Source organism: Entelurus aequoreus, linkage group LG24 (assembly GCF_033978785.1).
Source record: "Entelurus aequoreus isolate RoL-2023_Sb linkage group LG24, RoL_Eaeq_v1.1, whole genome shotgun sequence".
Taxonomy (NCBI): Eukaryota; Metazoa; Chordata; class Actinopteri; order Syngnathiformes; family Syngnathidae; genus Entelurus; species Entelurus aequoreus.
This window is the reverse complement of record NC_084754.1, coordinates 26,288,807-26,304,423: the sequence shown is the minus strand read 5'-3', so window position 1 is coordinate 26,304,423 and position 15,617 is coordinate 26,288,807. Positions and strand designations below refer to the sequence as shown.

The 15,617-nt window shown below is 37.5% G+C and overlaps 1 protein-coding gene across 1 annotated transcript in view; it reads right to left on the bottom strand.

Moving 5' to 3' along the window:
• Positions 1-15,617, bottom strand: part of gnao1a (guanine nucleotide binding protein (G protein), alpha activating activity polypeptide O, a) — a 236,160-nt gene that overhangs the window by 158,851 nt on the left and 61,692 nt on the right. Inside the window, exon 3 of the mRNA XM_062035823.1 lies at positions 2,246-2,387. Within this exon, the coding sequence (XP_061891807.1) occupies positions 2,246-2,387 (142 nt within the window). The remainder of the gene's footprint in view (positions 1-2,245; positions 2,388-15,617) is intronic.

Below are 15,617 nucleotides of genomic sequence, written 5' to 3'. Positions count from 1 at the left end.
ATTGTGCCCATTGCCACACGCAGATTGCAGCCTTGCAGAAAACACTGATTTTATTTTGAATGAAATTATATAACGGAGGAAAAAAGTAAAATTACACTCCTGCTGTAAATCAATTCTTGTCAAACGTTGTGTTCCGGAAAAAATATTTTGTGAACCTATCTAAACGATTGTACTGTGTCTCAAATAGCTGCAGGATCAAAGATCAAAGTGGTAGGTGTATGTAGCTTGTTGGCATTGTTCTAGACAAAATGTTCAGGCTCCTTTATAAGAATTCTCATTCAAAGAGACACAACTATTCTGGAGATTAGATTTGTTGTCGAAGATCATATCGTTCTGTACATATTGGCACAGCTTAATTAACCTTTCACAGGTCATCAGTGTTGGGACTAACGCGTTACTTTGTAACACGTTACTGTAACGCCGTTATTTTCGGCGGTAACTAGTAGTCTAACGCGTTATTTTTTATATTCAGTAACTCAGTTACTGTTACTACATGATGCGTTACTGCGTTATTTTACGTTATTTTTTATGTAGTATCGGCTAGAAACTGAGATGATCTGAGTGTGTTTTACTGGAGAGCTGCAGAAGAGGCGCCCTGTGTGTGTGTGTGTGTGTGTGTGTGTGTGTGTGTGTGTGTTTGTGTGTGTGTGGGGGGGGGGGGGGGGCGCTTCGGGAGGGGGGCGTGTCTGTGTTTACTAACAAGACATCATGGCGCAGCCAATGTCGAGTTTCTTCACATGGAGATAATCTCACTACTTTTCTTTTGTCGAGCACAAAGAAAAGAACATTTTAGTTCAATGTAAGTTGTGTCTTGGATCAACGATACTATCTACTGCCCAAAACAGCAATTCAAATCTGCTGAAACACCTACAAAAGCAACATGCTTCGACAAAGCTAGTAAAGAGAGAGACACTTCGCCACTTCAACACCATCCAAGCAACAGCGGCTGGATTTTAACGGAGGGACTGCTAGCCAGGACAAAGTTGATAGAGCCATTGCACCGTATGTGCTAGAAGACATGCAGGCTATTTCTACAGTGGAGTCACCCGCTTTCAGGCGGCTAATTAGCATGATATCGGGCATCAAACAGCAAATGGCATGGAAAACATTTTCACGTACCTGAACACAGTGGACAGTGAGGACATAAAAATGGAAAGCCAGTTTAAGAAAACACTCCAAACTCTGCCTGCTCATCATTCAGCACTGAAGGTACACACTCTGTCAATTCTCTTATATACTCTTTCATTCTAGACTTCTAGAGTGTTTGATTATCACATCACTCTAAATGTATAGACTATAAAGTTCACAAACATAAAGAGGGATCCTAGTGGCCCAGGCCAATCTTTCCTTATCTCTAAACTAAAACTGGGGAAATGTGTAGAGTGTTCTGGGCTTCAGACATGATTTTATTTCAGAATTCTTTGAGAGAAAAAAACGCCTGGTTAGGCTTTGTGTATGTAGTGTGTGCCTTCCTTGGTTTACAGCTATGTTGTTATTATGCTGTTTGTTACTTATGTATGTTATGTTGCAGCTATTTAAAATAGTTTTGTCAATTTGTTCTGGTCTGAAACAAATTGGTCCTTTGAAACATATCTTTGTCTTTGGGTGTTGTATGTAGACCACATGGTTTAGCAGCGTTCAGTGATGCAAATGCATTTTAAGTTGATCAACAGATTGTATTATTATCCAGTGCAATAACAGTACTGAAATTAAGGCTAAAAGGGCATTAAAGGGGGCTTTAAAAAAATAAAAAATAAAAAAATAAAAATAAAACAGAAGTAACTAAATAGTTACTTTTCAGAGTAACGCATTACTTTTTGGTGTAAGTAACTGAGTTAGTAACTGAGTTACTTTTTAAATAAAGTAACTAGCAACTGTAACTAGTTACTGGTTTTCAGTAACTAACCCAACACTGCAGGTCATAACATCACGTTTTTTAGAAATCATTCTACAAGTTTCAATTTGCAGTGTTGACTTCCCCTTTTATGCTATTCCTTTCAGAAGGTCAAAGCCAGGAACAGAATCCTGTCGAGAACTTCACCTGACATAACAGCTGGACATCAGATACATAGCTGAAAACAACAGTAACTGAGAATGCTATGTCCTTTAACATAGACTGATGATGATTCAGGCTGATCAGTTGTTTCCATTTAGCTTTACTTACAATGCTAACCACCCATGACAATTCACACAGAAGTATGCGCATATTTTTGATGGAGGTGCATGCACAAGAACAAGAACTCACCTTCCGCTCTTTGTCTCCATATTCAAGTCCCAATGTATCCATAGCACGGACGATTGCTGCCAGAGATTGGATAGTGTTGCTGTAAACAACAGGCTTGTACTGCTTCACATCATCACCAGAGAAACCATCCTCGTGGATGATCCTAAACACATTACACAGACATTTTAGCATATTTGGAGCATATTTCATTGACTCTGGTTTTAAAGGTTATTTCAAATAGGATTTTTTTGTGTTTAAACGTGTATGATGCATGATGCTAGTCTTTTCACAAGAATAAGGGTGAAACACAGGTGGCTTGAATAAATATCATGGTGTAAAACAAAAAATAATGAGCCGGACAACAGGGGACGAATAATAAAAAGATAACATTTAAAAAAAACAGCAGCAGCAGCCTGCTCTTTTGTTTAAAATATAATATCCCATTAACCACGTAAGGACACACACAAAGCCCAAAGACAGACAATTTGCTAGGCAGACAAACAGTCAGAAGAATACAAGTAATGACACAAAACAGACAGCCAGATAGAGATGTAACTCAAAGCTGTGGATCTTACGATCTGTCTGAAATATAGAGGTGAGAATCTTTGGGCACCTCAAGATTCGATTACGATTCAAGTTGTGACGACCGGGTCGCATAGTCATGCGATGTTCGTTCTCCCAGGAATGCAGATTGGGCTTCGGACACAGCTTGCAGGTAAGCAATTATTTATTTAAGAAATAAATAATACTGAACAAACAAAAACGTGCTCATAGCACTTAAGGAAGAAACAAAAGGAGCTAGCGTGGGAGCTAGAAGGTAAACACTAAACATACAGAGCCTTTAGCGTGGGAGCTAGAAGGTTACCAGAGCAGGAACAAAAGTCGTCATCTGTTGTAAGGAAACAAACTACAAAGCAAGACAGACTGAATGGGAAGGCAGGCTTATATAATAATGAGAGTGATGACAAACAGGTGTGTATAGGGAACACACGTGGCAGGTGAAAATAATAAGTTGCTATGGTAACAAACTTAGGTGCATGAACAGGAACTAGAAGAAGATCAAGACAACAGAAAAACACAAGTGACCCGAAAACCCAAAACAGAACACGATCCGCGCAGCGGATCACAACACAAGTCAACCAATCGATTATAAATGGATCATTTGTTCATCTTTAATTATTATATTGTAAATGGATGGATGGATGGATCATTGTTATATTGTAGGGTTGTCGCGATATCTACATTTTGGTAACTGTATCGGTACAAAAAAAGTATTTTGATCCATCCATCCATCCATTTTCTACCACTTAATCCCTTCGGGGTCGCGGGGGGTGCTGGAGCCTATCTCAGCTACAATCGGGCGGAAGGCGGGGTACACCCTGGACAAGTCGCCACCACATCACAGGATACTTTTCAAAAAATGTTATTATTGGCTACATTTTAACATAAAATCTTTTGGTACATTAAACATACATTTCTTATTGAAATCAAAGAACAATGTTGGCATTAAATAACATAGTTAACATACTAGACAACTTATTTCTAAGGAGCAAGTCAACAAACGGGTAACAAAGGCTCCTGATTTAAATGCTGACATGTGCAGTAACATACTGTGTCATTTCCAATTGTATTATTTTGTCAAAATGATGAAGGACAAGAGGTAGAAAAAGGACTGATGGATGGATTATTAATCTACTTGTTCATCCATCCATCCATTTTCTACCACTTATCCCTTTCGGGTCGCGGGGGTGCTGGAGCCTATCTCAGCTGCAATCGGGCGGAAGGCGGGGTACACCCTGGACAAGTCACCACCTCATCACATGGTTAACACAGATAGACAGACAACATTCACACTCACATTCACACACCAGGGCCAATTTAGTGTTGCCAATCAGCCTATCCCCAGGTGCATGTTTTTGGAGGTGGGAGGAAACCGGAGTACCCGGAGGGAACCCACGCAGTCATGGGGAGAACATGCAAACTCCACACAGAAAAATCCCGAGCGCAGGATCGAACCCAGGACCTTCGTATTGTGAGGCAGATGCACTAACCCCTCTGCTACTTGTTCAATTTCTGTTAATATCTGATTACTTTCTGTGTTGTTCTTGCTACACTTCTGTTAAAATTTAATAAGCACCTATTCTGTTGTTTGGATACTTTACATAAGTTGTGGGTGATGCAACACATTTGGGTATGAATCCAATACCAAATAGTTACGGGGTCATACATTTGAATAATTAAAGTCTTCCTGTGTACTAGGACATATCTCCTGATTTTATAAACATAACAAAGACAAAAAATTGTGTGATAATCAAAAGTATTAAACAGATATGGCTATTGTACTTGGTATCGTGACAATCAACATTTATGTAGAACCACCCTTTGTTTATTCAGAAGCGCTATCTTGCTGGTAGCGGTTAGTTATTGTATCCACCTACAGTGTGTAAAATACTGAAATACTGGGACCAAAATTATTCAATCTATATATAAACAACATTTGTAACGTTACAAAGAACTTAAAGCTTTTTTTGTTTGCAGACGACACAACTGTGTTTTGTTCAGGAGAAAACACACAGAAGCTAATACAAATATTAAAAGAAGAAATAAACAAATTAAAAAGATGGTTTGTTAAAAACAGATTTTCTTTGAATCTCAGTAAAATGTCATCTTAGTAATGCTAAGAAAGTCAAACACAAATACAAATAGACGGAGTAGACATTGAGTGGGTGAAAGAAATCAAATGTTTGGGTGTAACAATAGATGATTCAGTGAACTGGAAATCGCATATAAGAAATATACAACACAAGGTGGCAAGGAATATTTCTATAATGAACAAAGCAAAATATGTTCTGGACCAAAAATCCCTGCACACTGCACTGCTCGCAAGTGTTACCGTATCTGAGTTATTGTGTAGAGATATGGGAAAATAATTACAATAGTACACTTAATTCACCAATTGTGTTACAAAAAAGGTCGGTTAGAATAATACATAATGTAGGTTATCGAGAATATACAAAGACTATATTTTTTTAATCAAAAATGTTGAAATTCAATGTTTTGGTGCATTTGCAAACAGCTAAAATTATGTACAAAGCAAACTAACCTGCTACCCAAGAATGTACAACAATTCTTCTAAAAATAAAGAGGGTAAATATAACCTCAGAGGAAAATCTAATCTAAAACATGTGTATGCACGCTGAACACTGAAGACATTTAGCATGTCAGCATGTGGAATTAAATTTTAGAACAGATTATGCAAAGATGTCAAACAATGTACTAATATGATCCAATTTAAGAGGCTGTACAAACTACAAGTGTTTAGAAAGTACAAGGAAGAAGAATCTTGATAAACATCTTTGTTTAAAATGAGATATTCAACTCATACGTGAATCATGACCGGCTTAACTATAAGAGAACCGTTGTTACAATTCTAAGATCAGAACAGGAAGTGAACAAATATGTTAGTAATTGCTATGACTTGAAAAAGGGTAGGATTAAATAAGCTTTGCTTCTTCTTAATTATTTTCGAACATGTTGTAAAGAGAAATTAACATATGTAATTATTATATGATTTATAACATTGTATCTGTTTACATGTTTTAAATATACTAAACCAGAAATTAAACCAGTTTTGAAGCCAAAATACGTCCATTATCCCTCTTCTTTTTCCACAGTGTTCCTGCTTGCAAGTGTTCGGTGGGTGTGTTGATGTTGACTCTCGATGTGTGCCTCCGCGCGCCATCCGGTATAGTACCGGTATTTTTCAAAAAAGTATAGTACCTTTTTTAATTCATTAGTACCGCGGTACAATAGACCGTACAACCCTAGTATATTATAATGGGTTATACTTGTATAGCGCTTTTCTACCTTCAAGGTACTCAAAGCGCTTTGACAGTATTTCCACATTTACTCATTCACACACACATTCACACACTGATGGCGGGAGCTGCCATGCAAGGCGCTAACCAGCAGCCATCAGAGGCAAAGGGTGAAGTGTCTTGCCCAAGGACACAACGGACGTGACTAGGAATATTGTTACTGTATCGTATATTATTATATCTTCTCAATGTATTACATTTAAATATTAATACTATGTATATTAGGCTCCTCCTTTGGCTACTGACAAATGCAGCAAAGTGTCATTTCCGTTTTTTGTATGGTAATGTGCAAAATATAAATGACTACAAGATCCGTGAGAAGGGTAGTAGCCTACTAGAAAAAATAAGTAAAATGTGTTACTTGGTGAGGAGGCATCCTTTGATTTGATTTTTGTGCCTTCTAAAACCACATAATGTTCAGACACCCCCATAAACTTGCGGTTCAAAGATGTGTGTCGTCTATCTGCTTCATATTTATAACTGACAGACATGTTGCCGTACTGTGTGGATATTGTCTCCGGTCTCTGGTCCCTGGTTACTCTCTGTTGTAACGGTTTTCCTTTTAGCCTTTTGTTGAAATGTACAAAGCATTTATTCTTTTCTTGTTGCACTACTTCACATTCAAGCTAACTTTGCGCTGCAGCAAGCATAGCATGTCCTTTTCTCCTCTGTCCTCCATGGGTGTCCGCGCTAACCCAGCTAACACACAAAGTTCAAATAATGTTAACTAATGGTTCCCCCATGATTAGTTAGAACCAAACCTACGACTGAGGTTTGTAGAACATTAGTATTTATGCCCCATTTTAGAACTGTCTCTATTACTTTACATAACACATAAATAATCTATGTTTGTCCATTTCTCCATTGATTCTTGAATCGCCACCAATCTAATTTTGATGCATCAGAAAATCCATAATTTTTCCCACCTCTATCTGGTACTGTTAGTAGTTAGTAGGACTACTCATGGAGCCAAAACACTGCCAGTAAGATTTGGTATCGGAAAAAAAAATACATTGTAGAAAAAGTCATATTGGCAACAAATAAAAACAAACATTGAAAAAATACAATATTTTTGGTGGATATTTTTTTGTATCATGACATGTTTTTGATGCCAATATTCATATTTCTGTACACTTTTATTGTTTTTGTGTGTTTCACAGTTTTTTTTCCCCCAAACTTTTCAACCTTATTTACATTTGCTTCTCTTTTTTACAATCTCACTTCTCTATGTTACAATTTCAATTAAAAGGCATTGATTGGCGGGTGCCTGTGGGCGGGGCTTACAACTAGTTTACCTGGAAGCAGTTTGAATAGATTTGGGCATGCAGGTAAAACACATTATCTAATCAAATCAAATCAAACTTTATTTATATAGCACTATTCATGCAAAGGCAAGTGGCAAACACAAAGTGCTGTAGAAAAAAAACATAAAAACAAAAAAACATAACAATAATAGCAAGAAGAGAAGAAAACACACATATTGACAATAACAAGGCAAAAACAAAACACGGCATGGCACTAAGGATTTGAAGTGAACCGCCACCTTTGAGGCATTCACACTGGAGAATAACTCAAATTAACGCTGTTTAAAAAAAATTCAAAAAAAATTCAAAAAAAATTCAAAAAATTTAAATAAATTAAAAAATATATATATATACATATATATATATATATATATATATTATAAAACATATGATAAAATATATGTAAAAATTTAAATATAAATATTACATTAAGTTAATAAAATCAAAACATGCAGAGACTAATAGTAGAAATATTAATGATTAAGATAAAAAAGACACAATAAGATAATAAATAACAGATGATTTGTGAAAAGTCTGATGAAAAAAGTGTGTATTCAGCCTCTTTTTCTTTTCTTTTATTCAACACTCTCTGCAGTCCTGAGGGTCTCTGGCAAACTGTTACACGGGTGGGGGCCATAGTGGCTAAATGCCGCCTCAACATGGGTCTTTGTTCTGGTATTTGGTAAAGCTAAAAGGCCAGTGCACGAGGACCTCAGGATCCGCAAGGGTTGATATGGTAAAAGCAGGTGGGATAGATAAGAAGGCGCAATGCCATTAAGACATTTAAACTAATAATATACCTTTAAAATCGACCCTTAAGAGCCAATGTAGCGACTTTAAAACCGGTGTAATGTGCTACCGCCCTCTGGTCCTCGTCAGTAAGTGTGCAGCTGAGCTTCGTAATAATTGTAGACTTCTGATGTTCTTTTTGGGAAGGCCAGAGAGCAGGGCATTACAATAGTCTAAACAGGAAATTAAAGCACCTCCGTGTTGGCCTGAGAAAGAAGATGGAAAAACTGAGGGGATCTATAAATCAAGTTAAATTTATATATTTGTGTTAACCGAGCCACACTTTCAGTATATAGTATAAGCGGTACATGAAGTGAATATGCATTTTTAAATCATCCATGATATGGCTGTGATGTTTGGTAAAACTCTGTATGGAACAGTACTTTGAGAGCGACTTTATCTGTAGCTATATTTATTCAGTTAAAACAATTAACACAAGACATGTAAAGCTTGGCATGACATGACTGACCTAAATGTGTGTTAATATACGAGACTTTGACTATCATAATGCTGAGCAACCTCGAGCGGGTCTTCCTCTTGTTCCTCCGATAGAGAGCACCTTATATCCAGGCTGTGGAGACAACTTCAGGCACAAGCTTTTTTAAGCCAGTAGAAATAAAGCCTTACATCTTTTTTTTTCTATTTTTAGACCTAAGTAGGTTGACTAATGTCGCATTGTGTCTTTTTGTATTTTATTGTCAAGTAACTAGTACAAATCTATCTCATCCATTTCCTACCGCTTGTTCCTCTCCGGTCGCGGGGGTGCTGGAGCCTATCCCAGCTGCATTCGGGCGGAAGGCGGTGTACACCCTGGACAAGTCGCCACCTCATCACAGGGCCAACACAGATAGACAGACAACATTCACACTCACATTCGCACACTGGGGACCATTTAGTGTTTCCAATCAACCTATCCCCAGGTGCATGTTTTTGGAGGTGGGAGGAAGCCGGAGTACCCGGAGGGAACCCACGCAGTCGCGGGGAGAACATGCAAACTCCACACAGAAAGACCCCGAGCCCGGGAATTTAACCCAGGACCTTTTTATTGTGAAGCACACGCACTAACCCTTGTCCCACCGTGCTGTCCACTTGTACAAATGAATAAACACATATGCTTAAATTAATTAACATATTGCTAAAACTATTGCTGTTGTGTTTTATTTCCTGCTTTAATTGTAAATATTACAGAATAGTGGAATGCATTCAGCTAGCTTAAATGATATTCCACATAGGGCTGGGCGATATGGCCTTTTATTAATATCTCAATATTTTTAGGCCATGTCACGATACACGATATATATATCTCGATATTTTGCCTTAGCCTTGAATTCACACTTGATGCATATAATCACACCAGTATGATGATTCTACGTGTCTACATTAAAACATTCTTGTTCATACTGCATTAATGTATGCTGATTTTAAACGTTCTTGCAGAGAGGGAAATCACAACTAAGCCAATTTACCAAAACGGTATTTATTAAACAGTTATTAAGCAGTGGCACAAACATTCATTTAATTTCCAAAACAGAAAGTGCAAGATTGTCAGAGACATTTTAAAACAAGCTATTAGTGCACTTTGCATGATGTCACTAAGATTATTTCATTATTTTTATTTATTTATTTACTTCAGGCAATGACATAAAAAAGTGCAAAGTTGACAACACATAATACTATAAATTAATATAGAGCAAAAGGTAATGTATAGTATGTAATGCATGATTGTCCAGTTTTGCCTAAAAGGGAGTGGGAAGAAGATAATTTATTTAATCCCACCCCCAGTTCTCCATTCAGTGATTATTCACATGAGTTTCACTGTTACTTTGTTCAAGGATTATAATACAGATGTTGTATCATAGTGGCATTACCACAGGTAACAATAATTATTACACTGTAACAATAATTTGTATCAACAATGTAGGAATAATGAATATACCAACATTGGTAATAGACAAAATGCCAACAATGGTAATAGACAAAATGCCAATAATGGTAATAGACAACATAGCAATAATGGTAAGGAAACATTGAGCACATGTTAACACTTTGAGACAGAGTACAACAGCAGGTCAAATTAAAGACCCTCATCTCTATATTTGAACCAGACCCCATGTTTGTATAATAGTTTAAATCGATTAATAGTTTGGCATTGCTTGTGTTGTAAGTCCAGTTTGTTCCATAGTAGATGACATATCAAAACAACACTAAATTAAAGTGTACTTTTTGTACAGAACGCCACTACAATAGTTTAAAACAAATAAAGTGCACTTTTGTGCATGATGTCACTAAGATGACATATCAAAACAACACTAAATTAAAGTGCACTTTTTGTGCAGAACGCCACTACAATAGTTTAAAAAAAATAAAGTGCACTTTTGTGCATGATGTCACACAAGATATTTCAATAAGTGTCAAATAAAAATGAGCTGCATAATAGGACATCAAATAGTGTATGTCCTTCGCTATGTGGTAGGTTACTGCGGACGTTATCTCCTTCTGTTTTTGGCAATTTTTTTCATACGGTGTTGATGTGGAAATGGTTGCTTCGGCATTTTGTTGGTGTGGCACCAAACGGATATGTTGACATGCAGAGTTTCAAGCACTCTTCATTCTCTAGCAGGTGACTTTTCAAATGATGCTACATTAGTAGAGCTGCTAATTGTTGTACGCGTTTGCCTCATATTTGACATATTACGGTTGTATGTTCGACGTATTCCCGCTTGAAGCCAAACCACCGCCAGACGATGGACCCCGTGCTGTTTTTCTTGGTAACTAATTCTTCCTTCATTTGTTACCAGATTTGCACCTTCTTTCTCTCGTATTACCACTCGCATCACTCTGTTAGCATCACAGCTAATGTTACCATGCCGCTACCTCTCTACTACGCGAGGGCGTATGACGTTGTATGTGACGTATGTAAGAAGGTGCGCTTGTTTTATGTCTATGTGAGAAGGAGAGACAAGAAAGAGTGGGAAGAGCCTGCAGTGTAATGCCCGCAGCTAAAAGCAACTGCGTGAGAACGTATACTCGAATATCACAATATAGTTGTTTTCTATATCGCACAGAGACAAACCCGCGATATATCGCCCAGCCCTAATTCCACACAATATTTACATGTACCTTTGAAAGGACAACAGACTAAAAAAAAAAAAGCTGTTGATTGACTGCCATATTACATTTTATTTAAAAATGTTACTAATAAAACAATAAATAAATAAACCGTACACTGCATCAAAACCAAAAATATGAATAATAACAACTTTAAAATCATTTTAATTGCTTTGTAAAGCGAATCATAGTCCCTCTTTTAAGAATAACAACAAATTAATAGATAATAATACATCTGATAAATAATCGAAATACTGTATATCCTAACAATCTCTTAATGCCGATATCTACTGCATATATAAAACGAATTTTGAAAGTAACAAGAGTTGTCAAGTTGACAAGAGATACTTTACGAATTAGGTTCACTATATTATGTTTAGAAATACAATATTTCTCTCTGAGCAGGAGATAAATGTGCCGAAAGCAACACACATACATACACTCTCAAGATAAATTTAAAAAACAATTTCATATTTTGAAGCTTTTTAAACTTGATTTAGACACCCTCTGTCCCCCGTCTTCTTTTACGATATTTTACCTGCAAGCTCAAGTTTAGTAAAACTGTTTCCAGGTAAACCAGTTGTAAGCCTCTTACACATGTTTGAAAGTGAGAGACAAACAAAGCAAACACACGCGCATGGCAATTTATCAATGTTGCCAAAGTTATCATGTTTCTTTTTTATTTCATTAATTAAATTTAGTTCATCAGCACAGACTTAGTAATTACATGATTTTGCATAAGAGTGATACAGAGAGTGTCCCTAAAATCAAGTTACAATTCAACACAGTGTTTGACAAGAATCAAAACCATTATTTATGTCTCAATGTATAGCAACAATGACTATTTGAGAGGTTTAAAGATGTGCGCTGTAATTTATATTAATGTAGTTCTCAATTATTTTCTGTCATGCCCATTCAAAGGGACGAAATAAACTTCACACACACCCTTAACTGAAATACAATCGAGAACTTGATCATCACTTACTTATTTATATGTACTGTAGGTGTCAAAGTAGTCTTTATTCATGCTTTGTAACAAATTCAAAACAGATGCTGAATTGAACAATATTCTGTTAAGGAAAATGTTTCTGTTTTTCTGTTAATGCTTTGTATCATTACCTTCCATATTTACTGTAAAGTACCATTCGCTATAATTCCTTCCTATTCAGCCTGTTGATTCATTTGAGCACTGGAGGTTTGTGTATTGTTCAAGCATTTATAAAGATGCCAATACTCAAAGTCCACCTGGCTCCCTTGCCCCTCCGACACCTCATCGCATTTTTGCGAGGAGGCCCGCCCCACCGTTTAAGAAAAACTAAATGTATCCCCTTTTAAAAATATTTAAATTGTATTTTAAAATATTTAACTTTAACTACCACACTGAAATGTGATATTACTTGCATTGGCATCTAATAAAAAAGAACAAACAATAAAAATAAATCATATGACTATAAAGAATGATCAACATTTTGGACAAGTATCCGTAAATGTCAGTCCTGTGCATCTATCTCTTGATGTGGCTGCTATTAAAGTTCATCATACTACAAAGCCTGTTATTTGAAAACAATGGTGCTTCATAACTGAAAAACAGAACTCACTCAAAATTAAGTTGTGGGTTATTCTGCATCACTTTGGTAGGATTTAAGTAATTAGAAACACAAGCCAGTTCTGCAATTGTCTCTGTGTATAATGCACTGCTTTAAAGGCCTACTGAAATGATTTTTATTTATTTAAACGGGGATAGCAGATCCATTCTATGTGTCATACTTGATCATTTTGCGATATTGCCATATTTTTGCTGAAAGGATTTAGTAGAGAACATCGACGATAAAGTTTGCAACTTTTGGTCGCTGATAAAAAAAGCCTTGCCTGTAACGTCACAGGTTGAAAGGCTCCTCACATTTCCCCATTGTTTACACCAGCAGCGAGAGCGATTCGGACCGAGAAAGCGACGATTACCCCATTAATTTGAGCCAGGATGAAAGATTCGTGGATGAGGTACGTGAGAGTGAAGGGCTAGAGTGCAGTGCAGGACGCATCTTTTTTCGCTCTGACCATAACTTAGGTATAAGGGCTCATTGGATTCCACACTCTCTCGTTTTTCTATTGTGGATCACGGATTTGTATTTTAAACCACCTCGGATACTATATCCTCTTGAAAATGAGAGTCGAGAACGTGAAATGGACATTCACAGTGACTTTTATCTCCACGACAATACATCGGCGAAGCACTTTAGCTACGGAGCTAACGTGATAGCATCGGGCTTAACTGCAGATAGAAACAAAAGAAATAAACCCCTGACTGGAAGGAAAGACAGAAAATCAACAATACTATTAAACCATGGACCTGTAAATACACGGTTAATGCTTTCCAGCCTGTCGAAGCTTAACAATGTTGTTGTTAACGACGCCATTGAAGCTAACTTAGCAACGGGACCTCACAGAGCTATGCTAAAAACATTAGCTTTCCACCTACGCCAGCCAGCCCTCATCTGCTCATCAACACCCGTGCTCACCTGCGTTCCAGCGATCGACGGCGCGACGAAGGACTTCACCCGATCATCCGTGCGGTCGGCGGCTAGCGTTGGATAGCGCGTCTGCTATCCAAGTCAAAGTCCTCCTGGTTGTGTTGCTGCAGCCAGCCGCTAATACACCGATCCCACCTACAACTTTCTTCTTTGCAGTCTTCATTGTTCATTAAACAAATTGCAAAAGATTCACCAACACAGATGTCCAGAATACTGTGGAATTTTGAGATGAAAACCGAGCTTTTTTTATTGGATTCAATGGTGTACCAATACTTCCGGTTCAACGATTGACGTCACGCGCATACGTCATCATACATAGACGTTTTCAACCGGAAGTTTAGCGGGAAATTTAAAATTGCACTTTATAAGTTAACCCGGCCGTATTGGCATGTGTTGCAATTTTAAGATTTCATCATTGATGTATAAACTATCAGACTGCGTGGTCGGTAGTAGTGGGTTTCAGTAGGCCTTTAATAACACTGTAATTAAATACATGTATTTACACTGAAAGTACAACACATTTGATCACAGCTACATTTTTTTCCAGCATAACCCTCTAATAAAGTATAATCTTTATTATTATGTCAAGATTTTCTTCTTAGGTGATTGTAATCATTTTTAGACACGTGTTTTCATTCAATTGGTCTGGCATTGTGGAGCATTTAACCTAGAAACGTAAACATTTGTGTCATTGATTTAATAAGGAGGGCCGCACAGTGGCCTAGTGGTAAGCATTTTCCACAGACAGGAGACAGAGGTTTCTAATCTCCATTAAAACATGTACCCAGCCGCTTGCCCGAAGTCAGCTGGTTCCAGCTCATCTGTGACCCTGATGATAACAAGCGGTATAAAAAAAACAAGTGAATAAATGAAGGAACTTGACAAAGTGATGACAACCAATAAGATAAAAGGGTAAGAACAGCTTTCCTTAGCAGAATATTGCTAAATTCAGCATCTGTTTTGAATTTGTTATTAAAACAAAAATATGCCAAGGTATAAGTACAACTGTATTGTTATTTATTTATGTCAATAAATAACTGCTAGGGCTGGGCAATGTACCGAGTTTGTAAGATGTATCGATATATTTTTTAACAAGATATGAATTAGGAAAATATCCTAATATCGATATAATTTATTTTACGTTAAAATGACCAAACGCCGCTTATTTGTTGTGCTCCTTGATTCTCCTTTGCTTCCCACTCCCTCTCAACACTCCATAGGCTATTAAACCCCTCCCTTTCCTCCTTCCAAGACGTGCTTGCCCTCTCCCCCCCACTGCACTGACCCACAACAACAACACACAAGCAAATATGGAGTCTGACTGTGCCACCAGCGACACGTGTGCCAGTGACCGACTAGTAAGTAAAACGCAAACTTCTGGCTCGGTTGTGTGGCGGTGGTTCAGATTTAAGCCACTGGACGAAAAGCAGAAGAATGTGTTTTGTAGTGAGTGTCAGAAACCTGTGACTACAAAAAGTTTGAGCGCAACAAACCTGTTCCACTACCTTCAACAGCGACACCCAATACAGAAGGAAGAGTGCATAAAACTTTGTGGCACGACAGTGGCAGTGAGATCCACATCCCCAGCACTAAAACAATGTACACTGCAAGCTTCGGTATCATGTGTAGTGCTTGATGAGAAAACCAGCAAAAGATGGTAACAGATAACCAGGGGATATTGTTATTGTAAGCGCTCACGGACACACACAATGTCATTCTTTCAGTGATCAAAAGCTGGTGTGCCAATGTTGACATCATCGACTGCTCAGCTGCTTTCTCGCTTCAC